We start from the raw sequence: 14,311 nt of genomic DNA, 5'->3' as shown, positions 1-14,311 counted from the left end.
CGGGCACGGAAAATGGGAAAGCATTTGGGGCTGAAATTCTGGATTCAGGGAGCACCTTCGGCTGCGACACGTTTCCCAGCAGGTTAAGATGTAAAAATGAAATAAGCGGGTGTCAGCGTCGAGGGAGAGGAGCTCTTCCCCTCGCTACGACGCTGCTCTTGCTCCTTCCCGACGCCGACGGTTCACGGCTGAGCCGTGGTACGAACGATCCCGCTCCCGTAACCCCTCCTGCCCCAGCACCTTCTCCCAAGGTCTCCCAAGGCCATTTTAGTGAAGAGCTCTCAACCAAAGGGCTTGAGCTACCCATTTTGCAAGAGAAGGAAGTGGTCTTCCCTTGCAGAAGATCTATCATCCTGCTGACAGCAAGGTTGCAACAGATTTCTAGCTCCTTAACAAAAAAAAAAAAAGAAGGAAAAAAGAAAGTAGCCCAGTGTAATTGCAGACGCAAAGATCGCCCCGGTCGCAGGTAGGGACGGAGACGGCGCTTTTGGAGGCAGCACTTGAGCACCAGCCGCCAACGCACGAAGGAACGTGGCTGATGGGTGTCGCGTGTTCTTTACTTTCTCATCTTCTCCCCCCAGGAGAAGGAGCAATCAGTTTTGGTAGGGATTTTATAGAAATATAGCCACAAAATAAGAAACCTTGCTAGGGCACGCAGGGCGGGCAAGGGCTGGAAGAGCCTCCCGTGGGTTCCCACTACTGTACTGTGGTTTTACGAGCTAAAGATACATCCAGTAGGCAAATAGGGATGGGGGCGTCCGGCGAGGACCCCTCGAAACGCCACCGTGTCCCGCCGCGCCGCACGGCCTCCCTGCCCGTCGTGCCGGCAGCCACCGTGGCCCGCTTCAGCCACGAGCACAGGGGCTGCTTTGCCCAAAAAAGCACAGTTTGGGAAACTCCCGTGGGTCTACGCTGCCCCAAGGGCGATTGCGCTCACCTTAGTATTTTCACCATTTCCCGACTCCGCTGCCTGCCCCGGATAAAGGCAGCAGAGGCTCGTGGCAGGGTTGCAAAAATAACCTACCCTACGAACGGTGTCCCGCCACCCTGAGCTCCCTCGCGTCACCCATCGCCCAGCACCACCGTGCATTGCCAGCTTTCCCCCCAGCTATACACCGCTTTTCACGCCTCTGCGGCGTCCCGAGCTGACGGACGGGCGCAGGGAGGTTTTCACCGGGGGTAACGCCGGAGCGAGGCGACGACGTTCCCCGCTCCATAGCCAGCCCGGTCGCCGACCTGCACCCCATCCCCGAGCCCCCAGCCAGAGCCCGACTGCCAGTTTCTCCCAAATTTGCGGCGATGCTCAACGCCGCGACGCTCAACGCCACGACACGACTAGCTAGCAAGCGCGAGGCCGGAGGTGGCGCCCCCGGAAAAACCCTGCCAGGGACTGGGGGTGGAGATGGAGGTGGGGGGGGGGCAGCGTGCGGCGGGTGGGAAACAGCCAAATCGCCCGACGGGGTCGCCCCGCGCTGCCGCGGTGGGCCCCTCCCAGAGGCGTTGCCCTTTTAAGAGGGCGGCTGGGCTTTGCGCGGCCTTCAGGTTCCCGCAGCCCAGGCCACTCGTGCCACGCGGGGCGGGGGGAGGCGGCGTGGGAGGTGAGGGGGGGGGAAGGTGGGCGTGGAGAGCCAGCTCCTCCTCCTCCCGCGGCCGTAAGCGGTGGGGAAGCCCCATCCGGGCCGCCCACCTCCCCGTTCCTGCCTGCCGCGGGGCCATCGCCCTTTTAAATTCCTCAAAGGCCGGCGGCGTGGCGCGCGCGCGCGCGGGAAAGGAGGGGGGGGAATTCCGCCGCGTTCCACGGCGCGCGGCGCCCACGCGCGCCCGCCCCACGCGGGGCGAGAGAGAGAGAGAGAGTGGGGGGGAGGGTCCCCCGCGGGAGAGGGTGGAGAAGCAAAGGGGGAGAGGGGGCGCGGGTATGTCCTCCTTCCCCCCCCTGCGCGCGCCGCGGTCACGCGTGGGGCGGGGGGGGGGGGGAGAGCGGCCGCCCTACCTTCCTCTTGTGGCGGTGGATGTCGCCGATGGAGTTGGCCACGGTGTTGGGCCCCAGCAGCATGCGGGTGCTGCGCGGCCACTCGGTGCTCACCAGGTGGTGCTCCCCCATGAGGATCTTGCGCACGTTCTCCGCGCCGGTCACCCGCACCAGCGGCCGCCCCAGCAAGTGCGTCTTGAACACGTTCCCGTACTTCTCCCGCCGCGACGACTGGAAGCAGGAGCCCTGCGTGGGGAGGGGGGGGGGGAAGGGGGGAAAGCGAGCGGCCGCTGCGTTACCCGCTGCGCCGCCCCCGGCTCGGCAAAGTGCATCGCTATTACCCCCCCCCCCAACACACCCCGAGGGGGAAGGGGAGATTTTGGTGCAAAAAATAAGGTTTTCGGTGCCCTGGCAGCGCCGCTGGCCACCCCCCGCCCCGCGGTGGCTACTAGCCAGGGCCTATTAATAGAAATGACTCCAAGAGCAGCCACCGCGTTAGATTTAGGTTTTGGGGGGATTTTTTTTTTTTTTTTTTTAGGCAAGCTCACCCCATGTGAAGAGGGCAAAAAGAAATTGGGAAGGGGTGGGGGGTGCTCCCTGTGGCGGCGAGGAGGAGGAGGGTGCCAAGCAGAGGAGGTGCCGCGGGCAGCTTTGGGGACGGCCTCGGCGGATGGGGGTGAGAAGGGGCTGGTTTAGGAGAGGTTTGGGGTTAGGATAGACTTTGCTAAGTGGGGGGGGGGGGGTCAGGCAGGAGAGGGGTGCGGGGACACCACCCCTGGGGGTTTTGCTTTTGCCGGGGGGGTGGGGGGTGGGACACCCAGCGCTCTTTAAAAGGTATAAAATTAACTTTGTCAACTAGGAACGATCCGGAGCGACTCCCAAATTTCCAAACGTCTCAGCCCTAAACTAAGGGTTGGTTTTCGGAGCCCTCACCCGGCTGCCGCCCTCCCTGCCGTAGGGCCCCCCCCCCCCCTCCAGACCGGGATCCCGGCCTCGCTTTTGGGCAAAACAGTGCCGATTTTACAGTCCCACCGGCTCGGAGTCCCCCCCAAAAAATCATCGCTGCCCTCCATCACCTTTGAAAACAAGTCCTTAGGGAGCCCCAGAGCCTGTCTGCCCCTCTCCCTCCCATTCCTGCTTTTCCTCCTCTTTTATTTTAGTTTTACCTTTACCTCTCCTGGCACTCCGCAGCACTCTAACCTTTTTTTTTTTTTCTCCCCTCCTATTTTTCCCTCCTTTCTTCCCCCCCCCCCAAGACTGAATTTACTTGAAAGGCTTGCAATTTGCCTAAGTAAGTCTGCAGATTCTGCAGGCTTTTAATAACTTTCCCACATGCTCCGAGGGCTTTTGTCAGAGCGGAGCCGGATGGAGCAGCTCGGGGGGGGGGGGGGGGGGGGGGCAAAAAAAAAAAAAAAAAAAAGCCGGACTCCGCCCCACGGTACCTGCGGCCCCTCCATCCCCCCCAAAACAGCGGAGCAGCCGGTTTCGGGGGGCTTCCCCCCCCCTTCTAAGCGCAGCCCCCGGGAGGGACAAACCGCGGCGAGCATTGTAGCTCCGCGAACCGGCGCTGCCTTGCGAGTGTGCGTGTGTGTTTATTTTGAAACAAAAGCGCGGTTGTGAATTTCAGATGTTCAGGTGACCCTGTTTCTTGATCTGCGTAAATATAATTAAAGTCCTTTTTGTGGCATTAATAAAGAGTTATTTGTACACCATTTCCAGGGCAGCACAAAGAGGACCTTTATGTGGGAGAAGTTTCGAATGGAGTCCAATTTATACAAAATTTTGTATTTTTAGCCCTGGACTCTGTTTGGATGGAGCCTGTGGAAAAGCGAGAACCCTTTTCTGGTCCCCCTGTAAAAATCTGATAAATTTCTTTAAAAAATAAAGCACTATTGAGAGCGTGCCGTTAACCCCTTCGGCGCTGCGGGGCAGCGGCGCGGGGGCGGCCGCCGGCTGCGCGGGAGCCCGGCGGGCGCGGGGCGCTGCGCGGGTGCGCGCAGCCTGCGCGGCCGTGGCGCGGCGCGGGCGGCGGAGCTACCGCCGGCTCCGCCGTCGTCCCCCCCTTCCCCCCCCCCCCTTGCAAGCCCGTCAATGAAACCCGACCTGCGCCGGCGGGAGCATCCTCACCCGGCTCCCGTTTGCTATTTTGGAGCCCGGTGTGGAGCCCAGGGGCGGATTTTTTTTTTCCCCCCCCCGTGGGTTTTCCCCTCGCCACACATCCTCCGAGGTACGGAAGGGGGGGAAGCTCCGCTGCACCCCGCCGCGTCCCCTTCCCCCGGCCGCGGTCCTCTCCCCCCACCCCCGAGCGGGGCACCCCTCGCCCGCCGGCTGCCTCCTCGCCTCCGCTTATGGGTTTGTTTTTTTTTTTTTTTTAATTTTTGGCAAACACCCTCTGGCGACGCCGTCCGAGGGGATCCCGCTCCGCCCGGCGCTGTTCAGCACTTAGCGAGGTTAATCCCGGGTTAATCTACCGATTACCTTCGCGGGCTTCCCCGGAAGACCGGACCTGAGCCCGGAGCGCTGCAAACCCCGAGCCGACGGGCGGCCGCAGCCCCGGCCGAGCCGCTTCCCCTCCGGAGCCCGGGCACCCCCAAAAATCTCTCCCCCACACACACACTTTTCACCGTCATACATGAAGCCGGGGGGCCGTGGGGAGGCGCGGGGGAGCCATCCCCCCTCCCACTTCCCACACCGTGCCCGGCAGCCCCTCGGCCACAGAGAGACCCTCGCCCGCGGGGCTAATTCCCACCCCTAGGTTATTTCTGCAAGGATTTCGGCTGGGGTTGGAGGGGAGGAGGGGGGGAAGGAAAGGGAGATTTTTACCCGCTTGGGGCGGGAAGGCGGGGGAAGCCCCCGGCTCTTCCCCGGGGTGGGGAGGGGGCGAGCGGAGCGCGGCGGCCGCCCCGCGTCGGGCTCCCCCGGCCCCGCTGCGAGCCCGCATGATGCAATCGCAGCCCGGGCAAAAAGGAAAAGAAGAAAGGGGAAAGAGCGAGAGGAGAAGAAGGAGAAGAAGAAGGAGGAAGGGGGAAGAAGAAGGGAAAAAAAAAAAAAAAAAAAGCAGCCGGTCCCAACCCACCTTCCAGGGAGGGAAGGGAAGGGAATCCTCCTTACCTGCAGGAGCCAGTGGAAGGTTTCGCCGATTAAAGGGAATCCCATAGAGCCCTTAGGGATTGGTAGCTTGCAGGTTTTGTCGCGGGTGGCAGCCCAGCGGAGCTGCCACAGCTGTTGGGATACGGCCAGCAGCAAAGTCAGTGACACCAAGCACGCCGCGAGGGTAGCCAGTGCCGAGACGAGATCAAAACTTTCAAAAAGCATATTTGGAAGAAGGAGGAGGAGGAGGGTGGGGAGAGAAACAGCCCCTTGACAGGCAACCACACTCGCACCCACACACACGCACGCACAGGGGAGGAAAAAAAAAAAAAAAAAGAAGAAGGGAAAAAAAATTAAAAAGAGAGCGATTGCAAAGCGCACGCTGAGCCTGCCTGGGGGGTCCTGCTCGGGGAGGGATGGGGCAGGTGGGGGGCTGGAGATCCCCCCTCACCACCGGCAGGGCAAAAAAAGCAACAGGGGAAGAAAAAAAAAAGTAAAATAAAAAAAAAGGGGGGGATCAGTTTCTCCCCTGTCCCTCTCTGAAAACTTTGTTCTTGTTTAGAATAAACTTGACAGAGTGACACAGGCGGGGGGGGGGGGGGAGAAAGAAAAAGAAACACACACAGCACGAAAAGAGAACAAAACAACAGGAGAGCCCCCAAAGAGGGGAGGGGGTGCGTGCAATTAAATGGTCAAAAATTCAAGGGAGGAAAAAAAAAAGAAAAAGAAAAACTCCGGAGGGAAAAAAATAAACCCCCCAAAAAGTCCAAATGCAGATGCTCTGGATCTTGCTTGCTTTCAATGCAAGCCACACACACCAAAAAAAAAAAAAAGAGCGAGATTAAAAAAAAATTAAAAATTCATCAAATAATTCAGCAAAGCCCTGAAGAGATGGCAGAATTAAATAGCTACATATATGCATCTATACACACGGAGCGAGACAGATCGGTTTATATCTCTATCTATATATATATATAAATATATCTCTATAAATATATATGCATATATATATATAAATATATATATATACGCTGGTTATTTGTTAGCCCCAGACTTTTCACAAGACTTCTGTAAAGAGGGAGGCAGGGCTGCTCGGTATAGCCCCTCTCAATGTGAGTTTGAGTAAAAAAGAAAGTCAATGTGTGTTTATATAGAGGCGGGGAAGCCGGGCTGGGCTCGCCGCCAGCACGGCTGCTCCCCCGCACACCCACCCTCACTTCAGAGGGCTCCGGGGGAGGCGGGCCGAGCCGGGCGGACGCGGCGCTGGAGCGTGCGAGCCCTGGCCCGGGGCCCGCCGCGCCGCCGCACGGTCACGCCGCGCGCCTCGGCCTCCTCCTCCTCCTCCTCCTCCTCCTGCCGCCGCCGCCGCCGTCTGCACCTACGGCCTGCGGAGAGACAAGCAACCGCTCAGCCCCGGCGCCCCTCACCCCGCCATACGCTCCCCCGAAATGATTTCCCTCCCCATTATTTATCTCCTTGCGATCTTTTTTTCCCCTGCAACGATTTGACCCCCCCCCCATGACTTGCCTCCCTGCGATGTTTTTACCCCCACCCCACAATGATTTGATCTCCCCCAAGTTTTGCCTCCCTGCAATGTTCTCACCCCCGCAATGATTCCCCCTCCGGAAATGATTCCCCCTCCATAATCAGCCCGCTGCAATGATTTGACCCCCACCCCCACAATTTGCCTCCCTGCAATGTTTTTATCTCTGCAATGATTTGACCCCTCCATGATTGCCTCCCTGCGATGTTCTCACCCCCACAATGATTTGCCGTCCTGAAATGATTCCCCTCCGCCATGATCGACCCCCGCAGTGATTTACCCCAGCAATGATTGACCCCTCCATGATTTGCCCCCTGCAATGTTTTTAGCCCTGCAATGATTTGCCCTCCTGAAACGATTCCCCCTCCATGATGAACCCCCTGCAATGATTTGACCCTCCCATGATTTGCCTCCTTGCAATGTTATCTCTGTAATGACTTGCCCTCCTGAAGTGATTTCCTCCCCATGATTGACCCCCTGCAATGACTTACCCCCTCAATGATTGACCCCCCCACCATGATTTGCCTTCCTGCAATGTTTTACCCCTCCAATGATTTGCCCTCCTGAAATGACCCCCCATGATTGCCCCTCTGCAATGATTTGCCCCCCACGACTGCCACCTACAATGATTTGCTCCCCAGCATTTTACCCTCCTATAACTGGCCTCCCCTGCAAAGATTTACCCCAGTGAGTGACCCCCCCAAAGATTTTCCCCCTGCAATGATTTGCCCCCTAATCACTGACTCCCCCCAAGGATTCACCCACCTGATTATTTGCCTCTCCCCCCACACACAATGATTTACTTCCCTGCAAAGGTTTATTCCTCACCCCAGAGTAACCATTTATTCCCCTGTAATGATTTGCCCCCTCACACAATGATTTACCCCCTTCCAATGATTCCTTCCCACAGCAAGAGTTAACCCCCAACAATTTGCCCCTTGCAGGGATTTACCGCATTTTTATATACAGGGCCAATGATTCCCCCACCCCTGTAACAACTTGCCCTGGGCAATGATTTACACCCCTCCCCCCAATAATTTGCCCACTTTAGTGATTCGCCCCTCTCTAATGACTTGCTCTTTGAAGTGATTCACCCCCCCCACCCCGCAATGATTTGCTCCCTTCCAATTAGTTGCCTGCTTGCAGTGATTTACCCCCCCACACAATGGTTTCCCCCTCCAGCGATTTGCACCCCTTGCAGTGATTTACCCCCTGCCATGATTCGGCCTCTTGCAACCGTTTGCTCTGTACAACAAATTTCCACTCCCAGTGATTTGCCCCCTTGCAATAATTTACCCCTCGAATGATTTGGCCCTTGCAAGAATTTCTTCTCTGCGGTGATTTGACCCCTCCATGATTTTGGATTTGCTCTATTCTGCACCTCCTCCCTCCCCCCGCACCTAGCCCTATTTTTTTAGGGGGGACTTTGCGCTGTCATTGCCCTGGTCCTTGCCCCCCAGCTCCATCCCAAATGCTTTCTAGGACAGGGGCATCAGGGCTGCAGTTTATCCGAGGTGTGTTTCCAACCCAGACACCGCTTTGCATAGGAGTTGCAATACCCCCCCGCCCCGCACACACACAGCAGCGATGGAGGCAAAGGCAGGTATCCGGGCTGCCTGGTTACAGGCAGTTTTGCAAAGCATTTGCTTCAGATTACAGGAAAAACAAAAGTTCATTGAGCTCCCCCCTCCCCTTCGCCACCCCCTCCCCTGCGTCCCCCTGCAGCCTCCCCAGCTGGTTTGAGTCTGGTGCCCGGCGGGGCTCGCCCCGCGCCGAGAGGGGCCGAGCCCTCCCCGGCTCCTGCGGATGGGGGGGGAGTTAGGGCTACCCCCCCCTTTCCTGCACCCCCCCGGTGCACGGAACCCCCGAAGCATGCTGCTGTGGGTACAAGGACCCCCCCCATCACACACGCATCCTTGCACATGCGGTGATTCCCCCCCCCCACCCCGGGCACTCCGGGGCAAGGACCCCCTGCCCCCCATGCCCGTGCATCTCGATGCAGGGAGCTCCTCCCTCCCAGTACACCTCGGTGCAGGAAAACCCTCTTCCCCAGTGCCTCCCGGTACAGGGAGGCCCCCCCCCCAGCCCCATGCATCCTGCTACAGAGAGAAACCCCCGCCCCGTGCATCCCTGTGTACCCCGGCGCGGGGAACCCCTGTCCTGGTACAACCTGCTGCAGGGAGCCCCCTCCCCATGCATTCCAGCGCAGCCAGTGCAGGGACAACTCCCCCACCCCCCCAAAAAAAACTATCCTGCTGCAGGGAGCCCTCTCCCCGCCACCGCATCCCGCTGTAGGAAGCTCCCCCACTCCGGTGCATCTCGGTGCAGCTGAGGGCAGGGAGCACCCCACCACCACCATCTGTCCCGCTGCAGGGAGCCCCCCTCCTCCCCAGTGCATCCCGTGCAGGGACCCCCACCACCACCCAGGGTGGGTGTCGGTGTAGGGAGCTCACTCCCCACGTTGCAGCCGGTACAGGGAGCTCCCCTCTTCCCGGTGCAGCAAGCCCTCCCCACCGGTGCGTGCATCTCGGTGCAGCCGATATAGGAACCCTCCCTCCCCAGTGCATCCCGGTGCAGGGCGTTCCCCCCCCCTCCCCAGTGCATCACTGTGTAACCCGGTACAGGAGCCCCCCCAACCCCCAGCTTCATCCCAGTGCAGGGCGTCCCCCTCCTCGCTGCATCCCGGTGCAGGAAACTCCCATTCTGCTGCATCCCGGTGCAGGAACCCCCCCCCCTCACCTTTCCTAGCTGCATCCCGGTACAGGGATCCCCCCTGCCCATTGCATCCCGGTGCAGGAACCCCTCATCCCGCTGCATCCCGGTGCAGGAACCCCCCCCCCCTCACCTTTCCTAGCTGCATCCCGGTACAGGGATCCCCCCTGCCCATTGCATCCCGGTGCAGGAACCCCTCATCCCGCTGCATCCCGGTACAGGGAACCCCCCCCCCATCCCGGTGCTGGGATCCCCCTCCCCACTGCATCCCAGCGCAGGAACCTCCCCCCCCCCCAATCCCACTGCAAAGATCCCCTTCCCCATTGCATCCCGGTGCAGAAACCCCCCTTATGCTGCTGCATCCCAATGCAGGAACCCTTCCCCCCCCCCCCAAAAAAAAAAGAAAATCCCGCTGCATCCCGGTGCGGGGAGCCCCCTCCGCGGCGCAGCCGGTGCCGGAGCCCCGCTCACTCTTTGCCCTGCCGCGCCACCCGGTGGCGGCCGGCGGTAGCGCGGGCGGCGGCGCGCAGGTGGCCGCGGCCCCCGCACGGCCGCGCCCGGCGGCGGCGAGCCCGGGCGGCGCCGCGCTCCCTGCCCGGCGGCGGCGCGGGGTGGCCGGGCCGCACCAGGCCGGGCCGGGCCGGGTCGGGTCCGGGCAACACCCGTGCTGGGAGCGCGGCCGGGAGCCCGGGGCGGCGGTGGCGAGCGCCAAGGGGCTGGGGAGCAGCTGGCGCAGGGTCGGGGGGAAGGATGCTGCAAGGAGGGGACGGGAGATGCTCAAGGGCTGGGGGTCAGAGCTAACACCTTCGTGGTCTCTCAGCTGTCCTCCGCTGAGAAGGAAAAATAGCATGGGGGGGACTTCCCCCCCGCCCGGATGTTCTTTTTTTTTTTTTTTCTCTTCCCCTCCAAAATCTCTGTGACTTCAGCTCAGCTCGAGCCAAGAGGTCGGACTCTGGGGTCCCTGCCTGGCTGCGTAGCCCGGGATAAGTTGCTGTGCGACTCGGTGTCTGTAGCCCAAGGCAGGGCTTCTGGCCTGGGAGAAAGGGCCCCCGGACCGTATGACAAGCGGCCTGACGCCAGCCCCAGGATTAGACCTGCTGGCTGCTCTCCTAAGACACGTCGGTTTTAACAGGACAAAGCATAAAAGCTCAAATCCCGGTGCTGCAGATCCTCCAGCCCGGGCAGTGTGGGTGCACGCTACAGCATAGACACAATTAAGCCTGGAGTGCAAACGCACTGCCCCCAGCCCCGATCGAGGAACCGCTGCAGATCCGGAGGGTGGCACGGCCCCACCAGGCTGCTTGCTTGTGGTTTTTAGCAATGAGGCTGCAGCTTCCCAGGCCTCTGGCTACCTTTGTGTTTCCTTTTCTTCCTAGCACATTAGAGCTACTGTCATGGGGGGAAAAGCTACCTTCCCTTGCTCTCTCCTGCCCCCAAAAGACACATTTCCCACCTCTCACCTACCATTTTGCCCGTTCCCCAAGTTCAGCCCTATCTCATCGTCTGTTCCTTACCTCAAAGGCAAAGTGGCTTTCGGGAAGTAATTTTTTAATCTGCTTTTCCTGCCTCTTCCCTTCCTTTCCCCAGCCCTTTCCTTCGCCCACCCTCGCAGCACACCCTACAGAGCAGCCTGAGAAACACGGGGGGGTGGTCAGAGGCTGCAGGTCCTCCAAAGGCTTTCGAGAAAAGCCAATCTCCTGCCAACAGCTTCGTTTTTTGGGCTTCAAGGGCAGCACGTGCCGCCGGGATACCCGCAGGGGATGGAAAGACGAGCAGAGGCCGCCGGGCATGTTGCTCCCGACCGGTGGTGCCGTCGCTGGAAAAGCCCGGCAAAGCAAACGGCCTCCTCTGCCCTTCTCACCTTCTCCCTTTCCCGGGGGAATAAAGCATCCCTGAGAGGCTCTCAGCCACCCGAAAGGAGCGGCGGCACGGGAGCTCGTGTCCAGAAACGCCGCCGACTGCCTTGTAAGCGTGTGAAACTGGCCTTTCGAGCGGGTGGGAAAGGGACAGAAATAAGCCACCGCCACATAATTTCATGAGAATCTTTTTCCCTCCTGTGGAAGTTCAAGGATAAGGGGGAAATGTCTTAAAAAAAAAAAAAAAAAAGACTTTGAGGTTTTTTGGGGGGTTGGGGGTTGCAAACTTCCCCTCTCTAGAGGCAAAACCATGACAGTCCAGAGGGGAAAATGGCTTTTCCAAGGTCAGCAGCAGAGCTGGAAACGGCTCACCAAGGCCCGGCCAGCAGCCCAGAGGCTCCAGGCTTTGCCGCAACTTTCGCCATCATCTGGGTAATTTGATTGTCCTCCACGGGCAGAGCCAAACCACCTCCCCCCCCCCCCCCCCCCCACCACCGACCGCTTCGCAAAGCCGCCGCCGGGTGTATTTCGAGTGCACACAAACTCCCGGGAAAAAACACCCGCCCCACACGCGCCGTCGCAGCCTCCGTCTCCCAAAGCCAGAAATCTCATCTCGAAGCCACCGGCGACCGATTCCCACCAAGCCCGGAGGATTTCCGACACCCGGCGCCTTCACGCTCTCGGATGCTTTCCCCCATCGGGTACCGAGTCCGGACCTCAGCATCCAAAATTTCGACGAGCGTGAACTTTCCTGCTTCCTCCCGTGCCGGGGGCGGGAGGAAAAAGCAAGAAACTTCAGCAACCGAGGAACAACCTGCTGCAGAACAAGTCTCTTCCCGGCTCCTGAAAGCCGCAGGGTTCAGCTCCCCTTCAAAATCAGCTGGTTTTGAACTCACCAAAATGGGGGGGGGGGAACCGTTCTCCTCGCAGCTGCTAAGACGCTCCAGCTCGGAGCGAGCAGCGGGGAGCCCGGCGGGTGACGCGAAAGTGCTGGCAGAATCGCCGTTATTTGCAGACACGGGGCTTTTCTGCTTCCCACCCGTCCCCGGCTCGCCGGGAAAACGCCACCCTTGCTTCTCCTCCCTGTGCGCGTTTCGCCTTGCGCATCCCGCGCCCGCCTCGGCCCAGTCCTTCCTGCCCTGAAATAATAACCCTGGGGGCATCGCTAGGCAATATTTTAATTGTTTTCCCCTCCCTCCCCAAGGGAGCAGTTGCTTCTGCCGTTGCCTTTTAGTTTCGCCTCCCTGGAGCGCTGTCTCCCGTCCAGCAACTTTTTAACGCGCCGATTGTTTCCGTCCGTGTTTTGGCCAGCCCCGGGCGAGACCCGCGGAAAGAGGACGGGACTGGCCAGGAGCCGCGGATGCACGAGTGCAATTTTTGATTTGTGCGTTTCCCCCCCGCCAACCGGCCCAAGACCGCTCTCGTGGCGCCGGCCTCGCACCGCCCGCCGAGCGCGGCGATGCTCGAGCGAAAAAAAGCAAGTTCACCAAAAATAACTGTTGTGAGTTTTTGGGCAGGTTTTTAACTCTGCTAATAGCAGACTTAATGTTCCTGCTCCTTTTTTTTTTTTTTTAAGTTTAGTTGTTTCAGTTCTTCCAGGTGTTAATATTCCCTCCTTAGACAACGCTTGCAACGGTATAACTTCTCATGCGATGGATCACAACATCCTTTCCAACCGTTAAGCTACTTTCCCCGGAAAACCAAGCACGGGTGGCTCTGCGCTGGCCCCGCGGGCGCTTCATCAGGCCAAAGAGAATGTACGAAAGCTTTGCGTTTCGCAGAAACGAAATCTCCAGTTTCTTTGTAATTTAATCAGCGTCCCTGCCAAGGTATTAATTGGGGGAGGGAAAAAAAAAAAAAAACCAAAAAAGAAAGAACCCACACACAAATCCGCAATTTAATTTCCCCAAGCAGCTTCTTGATCCGTTTGGCACTTTTTTTTCCACCCAAAAGCGCGCTCTCGGCGCGGCGTCGCGCCACTTCCCCGACCTGGCGAGAGGCCCCCCCCGGTCCCCCCTTTTTTTTTTTTTGGCGTTTCGCTTTGCTTTGCTCTCTCAACCGGCGCCCTCAAAGCCCTGCGAGCAGATTTATACGTTGTCATCGCTGGGTTTTCCACCCTCCCCTCGAACAAAACCAAGCGACAACAACAAGAATCCCTGCGGCAGCAGCGGCTCAATGAAAAGAGGGGAGTGAAGAAAAAGGGGGGGGGGAACCCCAATATTTAGCGAGCGCTCGGATGCAGTTGCGCCAGCCCTGAAGCCAGTGATGGGCTCCCACCAGCGATACCCCCCGACGCTAGGAGCCGGCGAGCCCAAACGGGACAAACGTTGCAGAGAGAAAGCAAAGGGGAGCGGGGGGGCGGGGGGGGGGGAAATATATATATATATATATATATATTTTTTTTTTTTTCCGTGACTTACCAAACCTCCAAGTCCAACTTGACTTCAGCCCAGGCTGGGCGCTCTCCCTCCCCCGCACCCCCCGCGCCGCCCTCCCCACCCAAATCTGGGCGCCCTTCGCCGCGCCGGGGGGCGGGGAGGTGGGTGGGGGGGGGAACCTGGAGCATTTTATAGCCGCCAAGCGGGGGCTGGTCCCCGCCCACCGGGCGATGCTCGAAAACGAGCACGGAGAAGCGTTTGGGCGCTCCGGCCATGCGAAGGGTCCTCGGCAGCCGGACCCCCCCCCCCCGGCCTCCAGCCGCTCGTCCTTCTCCTCCGCCGCCCCCCTGCCCAAAAACTGCCACTTTCCCTCCTCCCCCCCCTTTTTTTTTTTTTTTTTGGTAAAAAAACCCGTTCAAATAGGCTCTCAAATATCTTCCCCCCGCCCCCAGTCGCACCCCTTGCCGTTTCCCCTGGCAGGAGCAGGGTTGGCTTTTTTTCTTTTTTCTTTTTTTTTTTTGTGGGTTTTTTTTCCCTTTTTTTTTTTTTGTTTTGTTTTTCTGAAAAGCTTCCGAAACCCGAATGTTTCTGCAAAGAGTTTATCAAATTACATTTGGGGACAAAGAGCTAAAGTGCGTTTTCTTGAAGGCTTTGACAATTGGGGAGCCATCAAGGAAATGAAAAGAATGACGGAAAAAACCAAAGGCTTTTGTCGAAGGGAGAAACGCCCGTCGAGAAAAGCCAGGCTTTGGGGGGGGGGGGG

At 59.0% G+C, this 14,311-nt stretch overlaps 1 protein-coding gene across 2 annotated transcripts in view; it reads right to left on the bottom strand.

Annotated features, from left to right (window-relative positions):
* The window catches only part of CYP26B1 (cytochrome P450 family 26 subfamily B member 1), a 33,594-nt gene extending 19,959 nt beyond the window's left edge, over nt 1-13,635 (bottom strand). The window contains exons 1-3 of one of the 2 annotated variants that reach the window (XM_068943868.1): nt 13,591-13,635; nt 5,081-5,191; nt 1,991-2,215 (exon numbers count right to left, since the gene is read on the bottom strand). In XM_068943868.1, coding sequence (XP_068799969.1) covers nt 1,991-2,215; nt 5,081-5,125 — 270 coding nt within the window. In that variant the 5' untranslated portion in view covers nt 5,126-5,191; nt 13,591-13,635. Of the gene's footprint in view, nt 1-1,990; nt 2,216-5,080; nt 5,413-13,590 lie in introns of those variants that run through there. The other variant, XM_068943867.1, reaches the window with a different exon arrangement.
* Nucleotides 13,636-14,311: the final 676 nt, after the last annotated feature.

Source organism: Struthio camelus, chromosome 4, assembly GCF_040807025.1.
Source record: "Struthio camelus isolate bStrCam1 chromosome 4, bStrCam1.hap1, whole genome shotgun sequence".
In the NCBI taxonomy this organism is placed as follows: Eukaryota; Metazoa; Chordata; class Aves; order Struthioniformes; family Struthionidae; genus Struthio; species Struthio camelus.
This window is presented reverse-complemented; position numbering and strand designations above follow the sequence as displayed.